Below are 18,680 nucleotides of genomic sequence, written 5' to 3'. Positions count from 1 at the left end.
TGGTACTTCCAAAATTGATTTTACAGTTTTACGGAAAACTGATAGCAACATATTTAAATATTTATTCCATAAAGGTCATAATGGCAGAACAGTGTAGATTTCTGAAACAGAACACCAGACATAATCGATCAACGTGGCACGGATTTTAAAGGAACTGTTGGAGCTGGTTGTTTAACCTACATGCCTTAAACCGGTCTAAACCTACTCTGGCTCTGAAACAAGTCACTATGTATGTCAGCACAGTTATTTTGTGATATAGATAATACTAACCTCTAGAGGCTTTTGCTTTATCTTAGTACAGCCGACTTCGTATGTGATGACCTACAAGGTCTTTTGGGGTATATTCGAAGTTCGTTATTCGTGAAAAATAACTTTGGTTTCTAATGAACCTATGTGCGTTATTGCAAGGTCTAAAATGCTGTGGATATGAAACAGATAATTGTTACTGTGGCAATATTTCAACGCATACAAAACTTATGCTATGTTTGTTTAATCCTCATGTCTTTTATGCGTTATTTGGATTCGATTAACTTGTCGCGTCATACCAAAAGACGTTAAGAGAAGTTGTTGTTACCCTGCCTGGTGTTCGTCATTAACCGGATAAAACAAAGACTGGTGGGTTCGGAGTCAATATACTCCCCACAAGTTCATGGTATTTATATTATCAGGGCTGACCTTGTTTCTTTTTTTGGATTATTTCTTTGTCACAATACTAAACTTTTATATATTATATATATATATATTTTTTTTATTTATACATTTCCGCCATACACAGGGTCATCAATAAATAAAAAAGAAAAAAGTTTAGCCTTTTAGTTTTAAATATCTCATTCAGAAACTGACAGGCAAAAGTAAGTTTACATTTGAAAATTGGATCTGAAAAACACATTACAAACGTTATATCAAACCGTTACTAGGCCGAACACATTAAGATAAAAAATGCAACTATGATACCCGTATCAAATACATCACCATTTGTTCCATTTTAAGTCAGTATCAAACATGGGTATACTTTCTTTTATCCGGCAGTTTAGTTGACAGTGGAGGAACGTAACGTTCAAAGAAGACTACCATGTCCTCAGTTTCATGCATGGTGGATCAATACCTCGGGCGAAAGGTTTATCAAAATGCAGATATATGCGGTTCGCAATTCTCCCTTACATCACTCATTTTGCGGGTGGAACAACAGACGGGATTCAAAATTAAACCTTTTTGTGTATGTTATATGATAAACAAACCCTTTTCCAGATCTTGAATTAAAACGTAAATTACCACTTTAAACACAATAACATAAATTACAATTCACCCGCTTTTCAAAATACATAATATATACTGAACCGCAAAAGAAACGTTACCCCAAGTAACATTGCATGAAAAGTTGTCATTTAAATATCTGGGTAATTTTTGTCAAAGCTTCTAAAATTTAACATTACCTTGTCTGGAAAAATGAAATTTGATAACAAAAACACAAAGCAGATGACAATAAAACCAATCGCCTTAACGTATCAAGTCAACGACAATGGTAACCCAATGCACGTGAGTTCCGTGCAAATTGAAATGCACATGCGTTCCCCCATTTCTTGCCCTATAAAAATCCACCCAGATCGGATAACATCCATTCGTTATTGAATTGCTACCACATGCCAAGATTGACAAGGAATCAGCGACACCAAGCCCTTGGACGATTGCAAGCTGGACAAACCGCCCGGCAAGTAGCCAATGCATTTCAAGTCCAGACACCTCCACTTACACAGGCCACACCGAGGACCCATTCTGACACCACGTCATCAGTGGGCAACACAGCACCAGCAATGGCGCAACCAGCAGTGGAGAAGAGTCCTCTTCTCAGACTGGAGTCGTTACTGTATATCAACTGCAGATGGCAGAGAGAGAGAGAGAGAGAGGGAGAGAGAGAGAGAGAGAGGAGAGAGAGAGAGAGAGAGAGAGAGAGAGAGAGAGAGAGAGAGAGAGAGAGAGAGAGAGAGAGAGAGAGTCAGGCGACGCCATTGGGAACGTTATTCGGATGCTTGTGGTGTTGAAAGAAACTCCTGGGGTAGTCCGAGCATCCTGGTGTGGGGTGGAATTGGTCTTTCCCAGAGGGTCGGCCCTGTGGTCTTCCAGAACATCGGTCCAGGGAGAGGCAATGGTGTCACAGCAGCTCGGTACATTGATCAAGTCTTGAGACCACACGCCATACCTCATTTTGCACGTCGCCGCAACCACGAGTTTCAGCATGATTACGCCCGTGCCCACGCTGCGAGAGCAACATGAGACGTCCTCCAGCAGAATGGCATCTGAACCGTGCAGTTGCCTGCCCTCAGTCCCGATTTAATTCCCATTGAGCACCGGTGGGACGAGATTCAAAGACGGCTGAATGACGTCCGTCCAAGGCCGACAACTGCTGCGAAACTGCGTCAGGCGTTCCCCAGAGTGTGGGCTCAAGTGTCTATGGCCTTCATCAACCGCTTCATCCATTTCATGTATCGACGTTGCACGGCAATGCACATGGCGGACATACGAGATACTGACTTGTGATGCCATTTTCTCAAAGACAAGTGTTGTGTTTCACGTTAAGAACATTTGACACTTTAATTCCATCCTTGATGATCAGTTTTGCCAAGTTTCATCTTTCTCATATGTCTCAAAGTATGTTTACAGTGTTTGGACAAATCAGGTTTCTCATAGATCTATCCATTGTGACGTTTCTTTTGCGATTCAGTATACAATCCACCCCTTTTTACAAATCACGCATGATATTACAACGTATTAGCTTTAGAAAATCACATATATTACAATCAATCCCTTCTTAGAAACCCATATATCAAGTACACCCGCTCTGAAAATTCACACTTTATATGATACACCCGTTTTTAAAAATCACGTATATTATAATACACCCGCTTTTATATATTGAATATATTACAATACACCCGCCTTATGAAATAACATATATGACAATACACCCGCCTTTAAAAATCATATATATTATGATATACCCGCTTTTGAAAAGCACATATATAACGATACACCCGCCTTTAAAAATCACATATATGACAATACACCCGCTTTTATAAATCACATATTTGATGGTACACCCGCTTTTGAAATATTTAGTATGTAACAAGGCACCGCTCTTAGAATTCACATATATTACGATACATCCGCTTTTATAAATCACATATATTATGATACACCCCCTTTTAGAAATTACATATATTATGATACACCCACTTTTATAAATCACATATATTACAATACACCCGCTTGTTAGAATACACTCGCTTTTAAATATTACATATATTACATTACACCCGCCTTTAAAAATCTCATATATTATGATACACCCGCTTTTGAAAAGCACATATATAACGATACATCCGCCTTTAAAAATCACATATATTACAATACATCCGCTTTTATAAATCACATATATTATGATACACCCGCTTTTAGAAATAACATATATTATAATACACCCACTTTTATAAATCACATATATTATGATACACCCGCTTTTATAAATCACATATATTATGATACACCCACTTTTATAAATCACATATATTACAATACACCCGCTTGTATGAATCACATATATTACGATACCCCCGCTTTTTAAGATATCACATATGGTACAATACACCCACCTTTAAGAAGCACATATATCACAAGACACATTAAAAATGAAAAAGAAAGCATGGATTTACGCCGGGTTGTGCACAATTCCGGCTATACCAGGACGGGAGTCATTGTGAAAACAGCTTCTTATGACACCCGTTGTACCTCTAGCACAAACACCATTTCTGTAGGAAGTTGTATTGTACCTAGCAACGATACGATATATTGTACATACCTGTTTGACTCAAATGCAGCAAGGCCACCTGGAAATGAAAGAATATCATAAAACCATGTGGTAATTAAATATGTACCTGAGACAGGTATCTATCCGTCTAAAACCTCATAAAGGGCAACACACACTTGCGAGAATACTCACAGATAGGATGATAAGCTGCACGGACTTGAAGGCGGCCATCAGTTCGGTCACTGTGCGCTTTCTGCTTCCCGTCGCACAGACACGGGTAGGAGTATCAGGAATAGGACGTCACAGCAGAGATGGTTTCTGATTGGTGCACGTTACCATTCTGAGACGAGGAGATCATATAGCTAAGCAAGACGAACAATTCGTATAAATAATTCCTAGAATCCAATAGGATCTGTTCCTGTCCTTTTGTTCAATTCAACGCCTTTTAACGTGCCAATCTTCGTGTGTGTGTGTGTGTGTGTGTGTGTGTGTGTGTGTGTGTGTGTGTGTGTGTGTGTGTGTGTGTGTGTGTGTGTGTGTGTGTGTGTGTGTGTGTGTGTGTGTGTGTGTGTGTGTGTGTGTGTGTGTGTGTATTTTGGGGTGGGGGTGATGCGTGATAATCTGAGGTCGGTGATAATGTGGAGCTAAAATGAAGATTAAACGGTTACATGAACATGAACCGCTATCAACTATAATACATTTGGAGATTTGTTATTAAAGACAAAAATATGAAGGACATGTATTTTGTTCAAATTTTAACACGTCATAAGCATCATTTGTAGTTTTGCTTTTGACGCCAACTTGTCCTCTCCATTTTTGGAAATAAGATAGGATGACCGTCTGACTATGATGCTCATAAACAACACAGCCTCAGCAATAGACATAGCTATAGGCGAACAACGAACAATGTTGCCCAAACTCCAAGGCACCAGCTATCAGATCATGTCTACCCGAGACAGGATGTTCGTTAAAAATCAATGCAAGTAGAACGATAAACCAGCCTTGACATTCCTGCTTTACCGACAGGTGCGTATGGTTTTCAGTACATGCCGTGAAACGGGTTCTGGCGGTGTTGATTTGAGTTCCTAATATTAATAATATATGTAGCTTCTTGTATTCTAATAGGGAATATATTCCCGTTACTCGCATTCCGTTCGGTTAGAGCAGGTCTCCAGCAACCTATGCTAGTCGTAGGAGGTAAGTACGAGATCGGATGGTCAATCTCGGGGACTTGGTTTATAGCGTGTCATCGTTCCCCGACGACGTGGGCGGCTGTGCCCAATATCAAACACTGGGTTTTCAGATCCAAACTGGATTATTTACATGCTACCTTTGCTTGAATTGGTTCAGTTCGGCATTAAACAAGAAAGAAACAAAACAAACATATTCTTATGGTACATGAATTGTCCCAAAAATAAACATCACAGATGGTATTAACACATTCTGTCCATGCTGGAAATCGAACTCGGTTATTCGGCGCGACAAGCCAACTCTCACATACGTCAGGCATGCATGTGTATAATGTGCATGGATAATACATGTACGTGGATAGTGTCATCTGCGACACCTGGTTAATTATGTTTAAACGATTCCCACTGTATCACGAGCATGTGTTTATGAGGGAGTGAGTGAGGGAGTTAGGTTTAACGCCGCTTTTAACAATAGTCCAGTTATATCGCGGCGTGTCAGCAGGTCTCAGACGTTTACCACTTCGGTGAAACCCACGAGCACGGGTATGGTGCTGACAAACCCAGAAACATAAACGGGGCGAACCAGGATACGAACCCACAATCATAGGTTTCTGGCGTGCAACTCTGCACAGCGAATCGCGGCGCTTTAGACGACTAGGCCACCCGTGCCCCCCATGTGTTTATGAATCACTATCAATATCAATCATGGTGATGATACCAGGTGTTGGCGAAAAGATGAGCGTTTCCTGCCGCACCGGTTGCACACGTCACAAACACATGCAAAGGCAAGCCAATTGTTCATCTAAACAAAAAACACGAGACATATGATACAAAAGAAAGAGTATCAATATATTAACTATCATCCATCACAAGTTCTTGAGACCATGTAAACACTCGGCATCCAGTATGTGTCACAAATATTCTGTCAACAACATATTATCTTAGGGTGTATGTGTACCGTGAAATCATTATCATCAAATTGAAATTTTTAACGTTCCAATGGTAAACGTTAACTGTTCGATTAACAATCTGCCGAAAGGGGTATCCTCGGTCTGCAAGTAATACACATCAAAGTGGTACATTCGGCTTCACACGGGAAACGTAAGTTTGCAAACTATTGCCATATCGACGCCATTATGAAGCAAATCGATGTAGTATTTAATTGGTTGTAAGCGACCAATATGTTTGGCAACCATTCACACGTCAAAATCGTGTTTATCAATTTTCACGAAACATTTTGCAAACTGTTTTTGCAGTGTTTACACACACGAACCTATGACAGTAAACGACAACAGGTAAACGTAAATTTGTTGTTCGATCATGAAGCCACATTGTTTTTGGGTGGTTTACGATACTGACCCAAATCACTCAACTCCCATGTGTCGTTTTAGTGTGGAATTTCAGAAAGGAGAGGTGAGGTGAGGTGAACTTGGGTTTAACGTCGCATAAAAGATTATTTCACTTATTTAGTGCACGTGTGTGTGTGTTTGTGTGTGTTTGTGTGTGTGTGTGTGTGTGCGTGCGTGCGTACATGCATGTGGGTATGTATTTAAGTGTGTGTACATGTATGTGTGTGCTTGTACTAGTCTGGACTTTGTACTAGTCTGGCCGATTTCATAGTACCCACTGAGGACACCATTTGGCATTTTAACATGGATACCTAACTCGGACACAGTATACTGACTCCGAAGAGGCCAGTCCTTGTTTTTAATCGCCGAACTCCAGGCTAGGTAACAACAAATCCCATATTTTAACGTCTTTTGATATGTTGGATCGAGCCACCAACCTTGAGTTCTCTGGGCAGACCACAAGACGGTCGTGATTTCTGGAGTGAAACCACCATATCCGAATAATACTTAATCCCACAGTTTCTTATGGGAACGCTCACATGCATGCCCAATTACAAGTAACACTGATTTGTTAAATGGAAACTGCGGGCACGGGTGGCTCAGTCGTCTAAAGCGCCGAAATTGGAGTGGAGAGTTGCGTCCCTTGGGCACGCTAGAAGTCCTTGATCTTGGGTTGGAATCCCGGTTCGCCTAGATTATGTTAAAAAAAACCCCAAAAACAAACCTTTCTAGATCTGTCGTGGGTTTCATCAAAGTGGCCAACGTCTAAAGCCTGCATCGCCTTTGTGTTTTCCTTCTAAAACAAACTGGCATATACTTGTTATAACTCGAATACGGTTCAAAGCGGCGTTAAATCCAGCTTACTCACTCACTAATACGGAAACTTGTTAATGCGGACGCTGGCCTCTGAACGCCGACGGAATGAACGGACTTCACCAATGCATTCCAATTAGAAAATTGTATTCATGTTTTATTTACACTGCTTTTGTCTGCAATAGCTTAAGGATTTCCTTTTCACGTTAGTTCCACATTGACAAGACAAAGTAATGACAGATGGTCATTTATGGAGTTAATATTTCTTTCTTCCGTTTGTTAAAATGTTTCGTTATAAACTGTAAATTTCTCATTTAACTCGTCAATCGAGACTATTTTCTTTTCGCAAAGTGCCATTTTTGTTTCTTCACATGCGTGTATTCCTTCGCTTTCAACAGCGGTCTGGTAGCTTCAAGGATATTATTTTAGGTTGATTTTGTATATGATCATATCCAAATGTATGATACAGAATTTTCGTGACCTCAAATATGTTTTATTACTTCTGTTTGTATGTTTTAAGATTTTGCAAACTCGGAACAACTTTTATGTTTCAAGATTTTACATTTATAATGAAAATAAGGATTCCGGTTACAACGACACATGGAATATCCTCTCTCTCTCTCTCTATATATATATATACATCTACCTGTTCAAAATGTATTATATGTTAAAGTCGACAGAACAGACCTGCATGGTGGAATCGATTTTGGGTCGTGTATTAATAATACAGCACGGAAACAATGGCAATGAATAATATAACTTTTTGTTGTATTAACTGAATGTCGATTATCTTCAGATTCTGAAATGTCAGTTGTATTAACCCTGTACTCGAACAGAGATAACTCATGTCTGGAATTTGGAAATGATCTTGAAAATGGTTTTGCGACAGGTGTCCTAGGAATCTGGGAAGAGGTGAGGTTAAATAGGATTTAACGTCGCGTCCAAGATTATTTCACTTATGGGGATTGGGCGTATTGAGAACCAGGCGTCAAGTAGTTGTGTGTCGGATAACCCAGGAATCTGGAAGTCTTTGATAAGCATTTAGAAGGAGCAAGAAGTAGTTCTGAAACATCGTGCAAAGAATATAAGAAGTTGCTATCCATGAAACAGTGTCATGTATACAGGAATCTGGAGGTTGGCGTAATGTGAACGAGTGAGTGAGGGAGTTTGGTTTTACGGTGCTTTTAGCAATATTTTAGAAACATCAAAGGAGCTTAACACATTGCATCCATGTGGGGAATTGAACGCGGGTCTTCGGCGCGATGAGCAAAAGCTGTAACCACTAGATACCCAATCGTCTCTTTTTCGGGTTGTGAACAAGTAGGCGAAATGTTTACCAGAAGTGGGAATTGGGAGTATCTTTAACCAGAAGTCAAGGTTCGCGCAATGTCAACCAGAAGTCGGAGTATGGCTTACATAAGGTGAACCAAAAGTAGGAGCTTGGCGTAATAGGAACCAACAGTCTGGTAGGGGCAGAACATGTCTACCCTTTTCGCAAACATCTGGTGCCAAGACTGATGTTCAGTGATCCATTCATATTATTTTAACCGCTATTTTGCCTTTTACGCCCAATGTGTCTGTAAACAATGAAAGCTCCGTGAAGATCCGGATTAGAATTGGTTTCAGCAACCCGTGCTTGTCGTAATAGAGACTAACGAGATCGGGTCGTCACTCTCGCTGACTTGGTTGATACATGTCATCGTATCCCAACTGCGTAGATCGATTCTCAAGATGTCAATCACGGGATTGTTTCGTCCAGAATCGATTGTTCAACATTGCTGAGTGCGGCGTTAAACAACAAACAAACAAAACAACATAAAAAACAACTACACATGCTGTCTGCTACTGTCTGTTTTATTGACTCGATATAACCTTTAACAATGCAAGAGATGAGTAATTCTCTATTCAGAGATATCACTATGGACGGACGCAATAAGGAAAATGGTTTTGCATCAATGAAACAGCAGTTTAAATATCACAGTATCTGGACGATGAAACAGCAGAATCACAGTAAATGAATAAAAAAATTGGTTAAAAATCAATATGGATGTCAGAAAGCAGCCGTATTTCATATAAACATGGTGACTGATACTTCAGCTTCAAAACTTCACAAAACCCGTGTTTTGTTAAATACCGTTATTACCAACGAAATTGAAAACATCGATAAAATAGTTCAATCAGATTTCTTGGAGAAAAATTCATCGACTCTGAAGGCCATGGAACAATGGGATTGTATTTTATCGTGTAGATGTATGACAGGGAGTTCTAATGTGACATCAGTCTATCACAAAGTACCAATAAAACTTGAAAATACAACATAATAAAACAGTAAAACATCACGTGTTTCTAGAGTATCTCATTGTAATTTTCATGATAGCGATACATTATTGTAATTTAAATGATTAAATAGAGAAAAGGCTTGACTTGCGACATGTTCGTGAGATAAAGGTGATTTTCAAATAAGTCTGAAATAACAATCAGATTCACATACATGTAGGAAGTGTAAAAATGTTCTGTGACAACTTCATAAAACGACTTTGTTTGTGAGCTACTGGTATACGTTTGACTTTAACAGTCGTCATCTTGTATATTGTACTCAAAAACTTGAGAGAGAACTCGTGTAGAACTGGCCTGTATATTAAGAATCGTATAATCACTGGCAAATGCAATACTGGATCACACCGAAATAGTTTATCATATAAATGTTGAATTGTTTTCTATTGAGATACCCGCGTCGTACTTGTGTAATAGTCTATACAAGAATCTTCCTATTTCAAATCGTTATTAACTCAACGTGAAGGACGTAAAGAAACGATGCATACACACGGACTGAACTAAACATCAAGTCAGTTTGACAGTATAGGCAAAGCAGCTATTACTATGACCATTCTTGTGGTTGTTTGGACTAGTGTTGGGCCGGTAGTCACTACTGAGTGTGTGTGTGTGAACTAGCCTTAGCCAACACTTAGTGTTAATTTATTCTGGGGCCGCCTCTTGTGCTGCTAGGGGCAGTTGGTCTCATCATATTCTTCATTGCCATCTTCTTGGATTCTCCTTTGCTTTCCAGCAGCGCCCCTATGTTGTCGTCCATGTACACGTTGGAAATGGAATTGAGGAGGCGGTCGATGCGGTCAGGAAACTCCTCCACGGTGGGCGGCTTGGCTACGTCGGTGGCGTTGGTTGGTGGAGCATTTGCTACGGTCCCTAAGCCTGTCCACTTCTTGAACCGGTTCACCATGAAACTGACGATCTCGTAGTCATTGTTCTGCTTGTTGATGTCCACGCGGACGGAAGCAAAGGTCTCGTTGAGGATGGAGAGGAACATGTTGACGAGGATGAAGGTGCACGTCACGACAAAGAAGAAGACGTAGACTTGGGTAAGGATTGGTTCCACCATCAGCATTCCGTAGATGTCAAATTTGCCCATCATCATCAGGATTCCGGACTCAGCTGCGATGACCATTGTTGTGAAGGCAGAGCTGACGTTCTTGAAAGTAAGGTAGAACAGCTGCATGAAAGCCAGGAACATGATCCAGAAGAGCACACTGAAATGTATGATACTGTGGGCTCCGTTCTTGAGGGTAGAAGCGAGGAGTGACATTCTCTTGTTGAAGCGCAGCAGTTTCAGGAATTTCAGAGTGCCAAAGAAGACCAGCCATCCAATCATGTACGAGAAGATCTCATTCCAGTACCCAGCATATTGGAACTTCATGTATTCGTTGCCATGGTTTCGTTTGAACTCGTTGGTGAGGGAGTTCGTTACTATCAACCGGTAGAAGTAGACCACGATAGACGAAACCGACATTATAATGATCGATATCTCGACAAGATTCCAAAAGGACTTAAAGTAATTTGTTCTTTCTTTTAAGAATGTACGGAACTCCTTGACAATGAATACAATCGTGAAGACAAAGTAGATGACTTCACACACGATCTGGAACAGCATCACCGACGTCATGTACGGCAACAGCGTCGCAGGTTCAAAGCGAGACGACGTCAGGACACCCCCACTTGGTTGAAACTCGGCTAAAATGGTAACGATTGCGAACAGGTTGACTTGCGGGTTGTAAACCGTAAACTCTACAAACACAGCGCGGGTGTATTTATCTATCCAATTTTCCTTCTCAAGTTCTAACATTTTATTTTCAAGCGTGGTTTTCGATCCTCTGAGCTCAACAACATAACCGCCTCCACCGTAAACTTCAAGTAGGCCCAGGTAAGGATAACCGTTCAAGTCCGAGGCAGTTCTGTACGAATACTCCATTCTCGCTGTTTCGTTTACACCTAATGGTTTCCAGTCGGGAGCGAAGCTGCCTTTAGACTCGCTGAATAAGGAGTATGCCTCGTTACATTCAGTAATGACTGTCTGCATCACGTCGATTGTCTCGCATAAACCTGCAACACGGGCACATATTTGCTTAAATACAGAAGGTAAGTGCATTCATTCACATAGATTGATTTGTTGTTTAACGCCGCACTCAGCAATTTTCCAGCTATAAGAAAAGCTGTTAATAATTGAGTCTGGACCCGACAATCCAGTGATTAATATCATGAGCATCGATCCACGCAATTGGGATCGATGACATGCATCAACCAAGTCAGCGAGCCTGACCACCTGATCCCGTTAGTCGCCTTTTACGACAAGTATAGTCGCATTTTACGGCAAGCATCTTCACGGGTCCATTGATATAGAAAGTGGACACATTTCAGTTAATAGGTTATGGTACACTTAACAAGACACAATTGCCCATATTCCCGTCAGTACGAAATTTTATTGAGAAATAGTTTATTTTGAATATTTCAAAAGCAGTGTTTGCAAAGAATTACGTTTCGTATGAAATGTGTTTCATAACCCATCGAAATGGTTAACCTGTGGGTATTTTTATGAGAACTCTTTAAAACACATCAACACGAAACACAAAGATATATCGATGTTGGACGGTGGTCAAATACACCACTGCAGCTATGGGTGATGGCGTGTGAAAGATTCACGAGTATGTAATTGAGGGATTGAGTCGGGTTTAACGCCGCTTTTAACATTATTCCAGTTATATTACGGTGTGTCAGCTTAATGGGGGAGTGGTGCAGGTCTCAGACGTTTACCACTTCGGTGAAACCCAAGAGCACGAGTATGGTTCTGACAGAGCTAGAAACATAGCAGGGGCGAACCGGGATTCGAACCCACAATCATAGGTTCCTGGCGTGTCCAAGGGACGCAACTCTGCACAGCGAATACCGAAGTCAACTGTGGTCACATGAATGCATCATTAAGCAAACATTGACTAAACAATTGACCAGCAAACTGCATGCAACAAACCATCTGTCCAGAGAATCATCCTTTAATGTACACTTATAATTGGAATTGAAATCAAAACAAGAAGAAATCTCAAAATGCATTCTCTGAAAAGCAACCTTCTGTTTTAAAGTCTGCGAAGGTTGAGAATAGACTGAGAAGTAACAGTAACAGCACGACCACAGTTATTGATTCAGTTTCAAGCAGTGTTTTCTTGAGTTGATGTTCTTGAAAAAAATCACCTTGTATCAGTATGTGTAATCTTGTTTCCATAGAAACCAAAAATTCCAGCTCTAATGGATTATTAATAATAAATTGAAGCACCTCAACACATAGCGGATGAGTGAAGATGGATTGTGATAATATAAGGAAGACCAGAGGGGCAGACGCTGGAAACCCATATCTAAAGGGCCACCACGCGTTATCAGGGGATGTTTAATAGGATCAGCGTCAGTTTGTTTTGTTTGTCTGTTGTTTAACGCCGCACTCAGCAATATTCCAGCTATATGACGGCGGTCTGTTAATAAACGATTCTGGAGCAGACTATCCAGTGATTGACATCATGAGCATCGATCCACGCAATTGGGATACGGTGATATGCATCAACCAAGTCAGCGAGCCTGACCACCCGATCCCGTTAGTCGCCTCCTACTACAAACATAGTCGCCTTTTACGTCAAGCATGGGTTGCTGAAGATCTATTCTACCCCGGATCTTCATGGGTCGTTTAGGTTCATAAGGTCTGACCTGGTTCAACTCTAAGTTGTCTCATGGTGGCAAAGCCCATCATCCTCGACACCTTGTCGCCTATGAATCCTCGTAGCATGAGCGGGGGGTCCTTGTTGTAGTAGCTGCTGGCGCGCACCGCGTTCACCATGCCGCTCCGGGCCCATTTCCAGTACTCCTCAGCGTTGTGTATCTGACAAAGAATTATTCCTTTACAAACATTGAAAATCACAAGAGTAACGTGTGTGGACTAGAAGGGTACAAGTACAGAATATATGCTTTTTCCCAAACGTATTCCGGGTCCGAGAACCCTTCACGAGGCGATTGATCACAAGAGAGCGGGCCGATGGTGTGTCATCGAACGTTGTCGGCATGTGTTGAAGTTCGTGCAATCAAATACTGGTTTCCCTGATTATTACAGTGACTGAGTGAGTGAGCGAGTGAGCGAGTGAGTGAGTGAGTGAGTGAGTGAGTGAGTGAGTGAGTGAGTGAGTGAGTGAGTGAGTGAGTGAGCTTTTACGCCGCTTTTAGCAATATTCCAGCAATATCCCGGCGGGGGACACCAGAAATGGCTTCACGCATTGTACCCATGTCGGGAATCGAACCCGGGTCTTCGGCGTGACGAGCGAACGCTTTAACCACTAGGCTACCCGATCACCCCTGGTTATTACAGGCAGATATGGCAATGGTCTTGTGGACAGCGGCATATAACAACATCAACTCGCTCACGTTTCAAGAACCCCCTATTCGTGGTGCCCCAAGCCCCAATGACTGGAATAATGGGAAACGTCGCGTGAAACCAAACCCACTTTATTGCTTCGAGTTCTACGGCCATACCTTGGTAAACCATTGCAAAGTGTGATTGTTCTTGATGATCATCTTCTCCAGGGTGTCCTTGTAGTAATAACTGTTGGGGTTCCTGCTTCGGTAACTTATGACCATCAGAATCCACAGAAAGAAGGAATAGAAGACAAGCTCTCTGACGATTTCCCACATCTTGATCTCATTCAACCTCTGTTTCCTTGCCCTCTCAAGCTCCTCCGGGTCTGGTGGTTTGTATCCAATCTTTCGTGGGCGAGCTGCTCCGAATCCTCCTGGACAGAGAAAAGAAAACATAAATAAAATTGTTATTTCGTGCAAATGTAACTTTCAGTACTTTTAATGTCAAATTTTGTTTTTTAATCATCGTTAAATTGAAACTATGCCTCAATTACGCCGTAACATTTGGACGCGGGTCAACCTGCACAATGATTGAAAAATGAAATGTATCTTGCAATTGTATAGTGTATTTCATCCGTATATCAGTCGATCCGTATTAATGCCAAAAGCGTCCCGGACCGAGTTCTCTATTCAAATGTAATGCTAGGACTATTATAAGCAAATGTTAAGTAGACCAAAGGTTCCAAGAAAAGACCAGGGCCCAGTTTCAAAATACAGTATTATCATTACGGCTGTCGAAACGTTAATGCTGTACAGTAACATCTTTGTGAAAAGTGGTCCCGAAATTACAAGGAAGCCGTTCCACAAAGCGATCTTAGTGCTAGGAATGTCCTTAATATAAAACGTCAACCCAAGAGAATAACCAGTCTAGATTATCCGCTGAAAGAGATTCCATCGGGCGTAAAAGGTAAATTGGGGTTAACATTATATGAAGGGATAACTCCCGTTCTATAACGCTGACGATGGTCGTAGCGCGTAAGACTGCGTTCTGGAATGGAGCACGGGTCCATTTGCACAGTGATGACAGAGCTGTAACTACATGTACAAGTCTATTCCCTACAGGCGTTACAATAGTCTTAGAGAGAGTGAGTGAGTATGGTTTTACGCCGCTGTTAGCAATATTCCAGCAATATCAAGGCGGGGGACACATGGGCTTCATACATTGAACCCATGTCGGGAATCGAAACCGGGTCTTCGGCGTGACAAGCGGGCAATAGTCTTAGAAGTAAGATCAGTTCGTGCAAGTGGGGCTAGGTGTTTAACTCACCAGTTTCAGCGCCTGCATGGAGGTACTCCTCATCATATTCCAGCTTCGGCTCCTCCTCATCCTCAGGCTTGTCGTCTTCACCCTCCCCAGGGTTCTTCCAGATCAGCGAGAAGATGATGGCGGTCAGGAACACCTATGAAAAAAGAGAAAAAATATATAACAGATTAGATACTTTGAAAACATTCAGTTCATTTGGTAATTGAAAATTTTGTATCATTTGTAGAATAAGTGATGAAATGTATTTTCTGAATGATTTATAAAACAAACATTATTTACACCTTATTCGAATCCCAAATTTGTATTCTTGGTTTGTTACCACCATGCTATCCACATGCTGATCCCGATTGTGTTGAACGCCCACTGCATAAAAGACCTCCCACAAATAAGTGAATGAGTATGGTTTTACGCCGCTATTAGCAATATTCCAGCAATATCACGGCGGGGGACACCAGAAATATGCTTCACACATTGTACCCATGTCGGGAATCGAACCCGGGTCTTTGGCGTGACGAGCGAACGCTTTAACCACTAGGCTACCCGACCGCCCCTCCTTCCAAAATGACAAGCCGCGATGTAACTGTGATACTGTTAAAATCGGTGTTACTCGCTCACATACATATACTTATACTTTTACAAACCTTGATTGGTTGAGTGACGAAGATGGATGTGAAAAAGGAAACCAGCATGGAAGTAATCCACTTCTTGCATTTCTCGTCCTGGAACATGATGCCATAGAAAGTGACAAAAGCAACCGACACGCCAGTGAGAGTCCAAAGCAAGATCCACCCAACGATACGACACCACCATGGGAACTCAAACTTCTTCTTTTTCTTCTTCTTTTCCGAACTCTGGGACATCCCACTGTGAGGTCTGAATTCCGACTGTGAGAAGGAGCTCTCCGGCCGAGTTTTCGCCTGGCTGCTTGTTCTTCCTCCCATCGACCAGATTCCACCTACCTCGGGCTTCACATCGGTCATTGAAGCAGATGTTCTATTTGGCATCTGTTTCAGGGCTTCCTCCAGACGTGATGGCCTCATCTTTCTGGCCTTTGACTTACGGAACAGTGTGATGACGATGAAGTTGGCCGGGAACACGATTAGGTTGCTGATGATACCTATGTAGATCTGAAAGGAAAAATATTGATATTGCATGCAATCATGTCTCATGAATCATAATGAAAGGAGAAGAATGTCAATCTGGTAGACTAGTATATATGTACACCTGGAGTATATTGTTATCAACTGTGAGGTTTATACGTGACAGCAATATGTACATGCATGACCGCGCGATATGTGTGACAGCAATGTATGTGACAAAATATGAGTGACGGCAATATGTATGACATCAATATGTGTGATGGCAATATTTGTGTGAGCAATATGTCTGGCAGCAATATTTGCGACAGGAATATCTGTAACAGCAATATGTATGACAGCAATATGTGTGACAGTAATATATGTGGCAGCGATATATATGACAGCAATATGTGTGACAGTAATATATGTGGCAGCAATATATATGAGAGCAATATGTGCTGCAGCAATATATATGAGAGCAATATGTGTGACAGCAATATGTGTGAAAGCAATATTATGACAGCAATATGTGTGATAGTAATATATGTGGCAGCAACATATATATGAAAGCAATATGTATGACAGCAATATGTGTGACAGAAATATGTGCGAAAGCAATATTATTACAGCCGTATGTGTGACAGCAATATGTGCTGCAGCAATATATATGAGAGCAATATGTGCTGCAGCAATATATATGAGAGCAATATGTGCTGCAGCAATGTATATGACAGCAATATGTGTGACAGCAATATGTGTGACCGCAATATGTGTGACAGCAATATGTGTGACAGCAATATGTACTGCAGCAATATATATGACAGCAATATGTGTGACAGCAATATGTGCTGCAGCAATATGTGTGAAAGCAATATGTGTGACAGCAATATGTGTGACAGCAATATGTGTGACAGCAATATGTGCTGCAGCAATATATATGACAGCAATATGTGTGACAGCAAGATGTGCTGCAGCAATATGTGTGAAAGCAATATGTGTGACAGCAATATGTGCTGCAGCAATATATATGACAGCAATATGTGTGACAGCAAGATGTGCTGCAGCAATATGTATGACAGCAATATGTGCTGCAGCAATATATATGACAGCAATATGTGTGACAGCAAGATGTGCTGCAGCAATATGTATGACAGCAATATGTGCTGCATCAATATATATGACAGCAATATGTGTGACAGCAAGATGTGCTGCAGCAATATGTATGACAGCAATATGTGCTGCACCAATATATATGACAGCAATATGTGTGACAGCAATATGCATGAAAGGGAAAATGTGACAGCTAAGTTGAATGTTGCGCTGCTGTAATGCTTGTAAAGTTCACTCAGTTGTCACGTACCTGCTGGGGACTGAGGGCAAACGGACCAAATGTGAAGGCTGTTCCCGGCTGGTCGTCGGCCAGGCCGTAGAACATGGCGTTGGACAGCATAGTGGCAAACAGGAGACACAGGCAGCAGGACACTCTCTGGACACGGGTGAAGCGACTCTGAGGGGGTCGGGCGACAACTGAGAACCAGAGGTGACCATCAACAAGGTTCTTCTTGCTTCTCTCCGAGAACAGGTGCCCGAACTCCGTCATCTGGGCTAGTCCAGCCACGGGGATCACGCGGTCAACCTGCACAGTGATCGAGAAAAGAAACCTTCATTATATAATCAATAATAACAACAACAACAACAACAACAACAGTATTATCACTACTACTTTGATGATAATACACATACATGTACATAACGGCATGTTCAAAGGTATATATGACAATATTCATCTTCCCGAGGCAAGGGAATTAACTCAGTATAAAAGTCCAGTTTCCACCCTTGCCGAACTTGGCTGGAATTATGCATAGTCCAGTCAAAATCGCCTAACGAAATCAACACCCAGTTCGTAAAATACCGTGTAGATTGCAGGATTTGCAAAGCATGTGTACCGTCAATTTGGTGTCAACAGATATGTTCCAAATCTTTCATGTTTTTAATCATTGTGCTCTCGTGATTTAATGCACATTGCGAAGTAAGACCCGTTTTATTACAAACTGAATATAGATCTTGATCATCGATCAGATCGTACTGACTTGGCACCGCCATTTTGTTTGAAGCAAATGCAAGTGATATGAGAAGTGAAAACAGATTGGCATAGAACATAGGGACATAGAAGGGACATAACTCGTAATAGACGCTGGTGGCGCTACGATCGTGCCCAGAAATACCAGCCCACTTCGGCAAGGCGGGAAACTTGCCGGTGGATGGAAAGTGGGCGTTTACAGCCAGTTAACTCCCTTGCCTCGGGAAGATGGACAATTTTATTCAGACCAATGAATCAACGAGCATTGAAATTCTTTTCTCTTCTCCGTTTGGGAGAACATACCCCAAACTGCCTATTGGGACCTACATGTTTTGCATTCATATCACTCATCCTTGTCCGACTGG

At 41.5% G+C, this 18,680-nt stretch overlaps 1 protein-coding gene across 1 annotated transcript in view; it reads right to left on the bottom strand.

The window, feature by feature from the left end:
* Positions 1–8,990: 8,990 nt before the first annotated feature.
* Positions 8,991–18,680, bottom strand: part of LOC139467976 (polycystin-1-like) — a 62,571-nt gene continuing 52,881 nt past the window's right edge. The window contains exons 31-36 of the mRNA XM_071249600.1: positions 17,596–17,871; positions 15,798–16,283; positions 15,160–15,292; positions 14,010–14,266; positions 13,194–13,365; positions 8,991–11,549 (exon numbers count right to left, since the gene is read on the bottom strand). Of these exons, the coding sequence (XP_071105701.1) occupies positions 10,126–11,549; positions 13,194–13,365; positions 14,010–14,266; positions 15,160–15,292; positions 15,798–16,283; positions 17,596–17,871 (2,748 nt within the window). The 3' untranslated portion in view covers positions 8,991–10,125. The remainder of the gene's footprint in view (positions 11,550–13,193; positions 13,366–14,009; positions 14,267–15,159; positions 15,293–15,797; positions 16,284–17,595; positions 17,872–18,680) is intronic.

The sequence above is a fragment of the Haliotis cracherodii genome, unplaced genomic scaffold, assembly GCF_022045235.1.
Source record: "Haliotis cracherodii isolate W230 unplaced genomic scaffold, xgHalCrac1.p SCAF_2, whole genome shotgun sequence".
Classification (NCBI taxonomy): domain Eukaryota; kingdom Metazoa; phylum Mollusca; class Gastropoda; order Lepetellida; family Haliotidae; genus Haliotis; species Haliotis cracherodii.
Note: the sequence above shows the minus strand (reverse complement) of the source record. Positions and strands in the feature narration are given on the sequence as shown.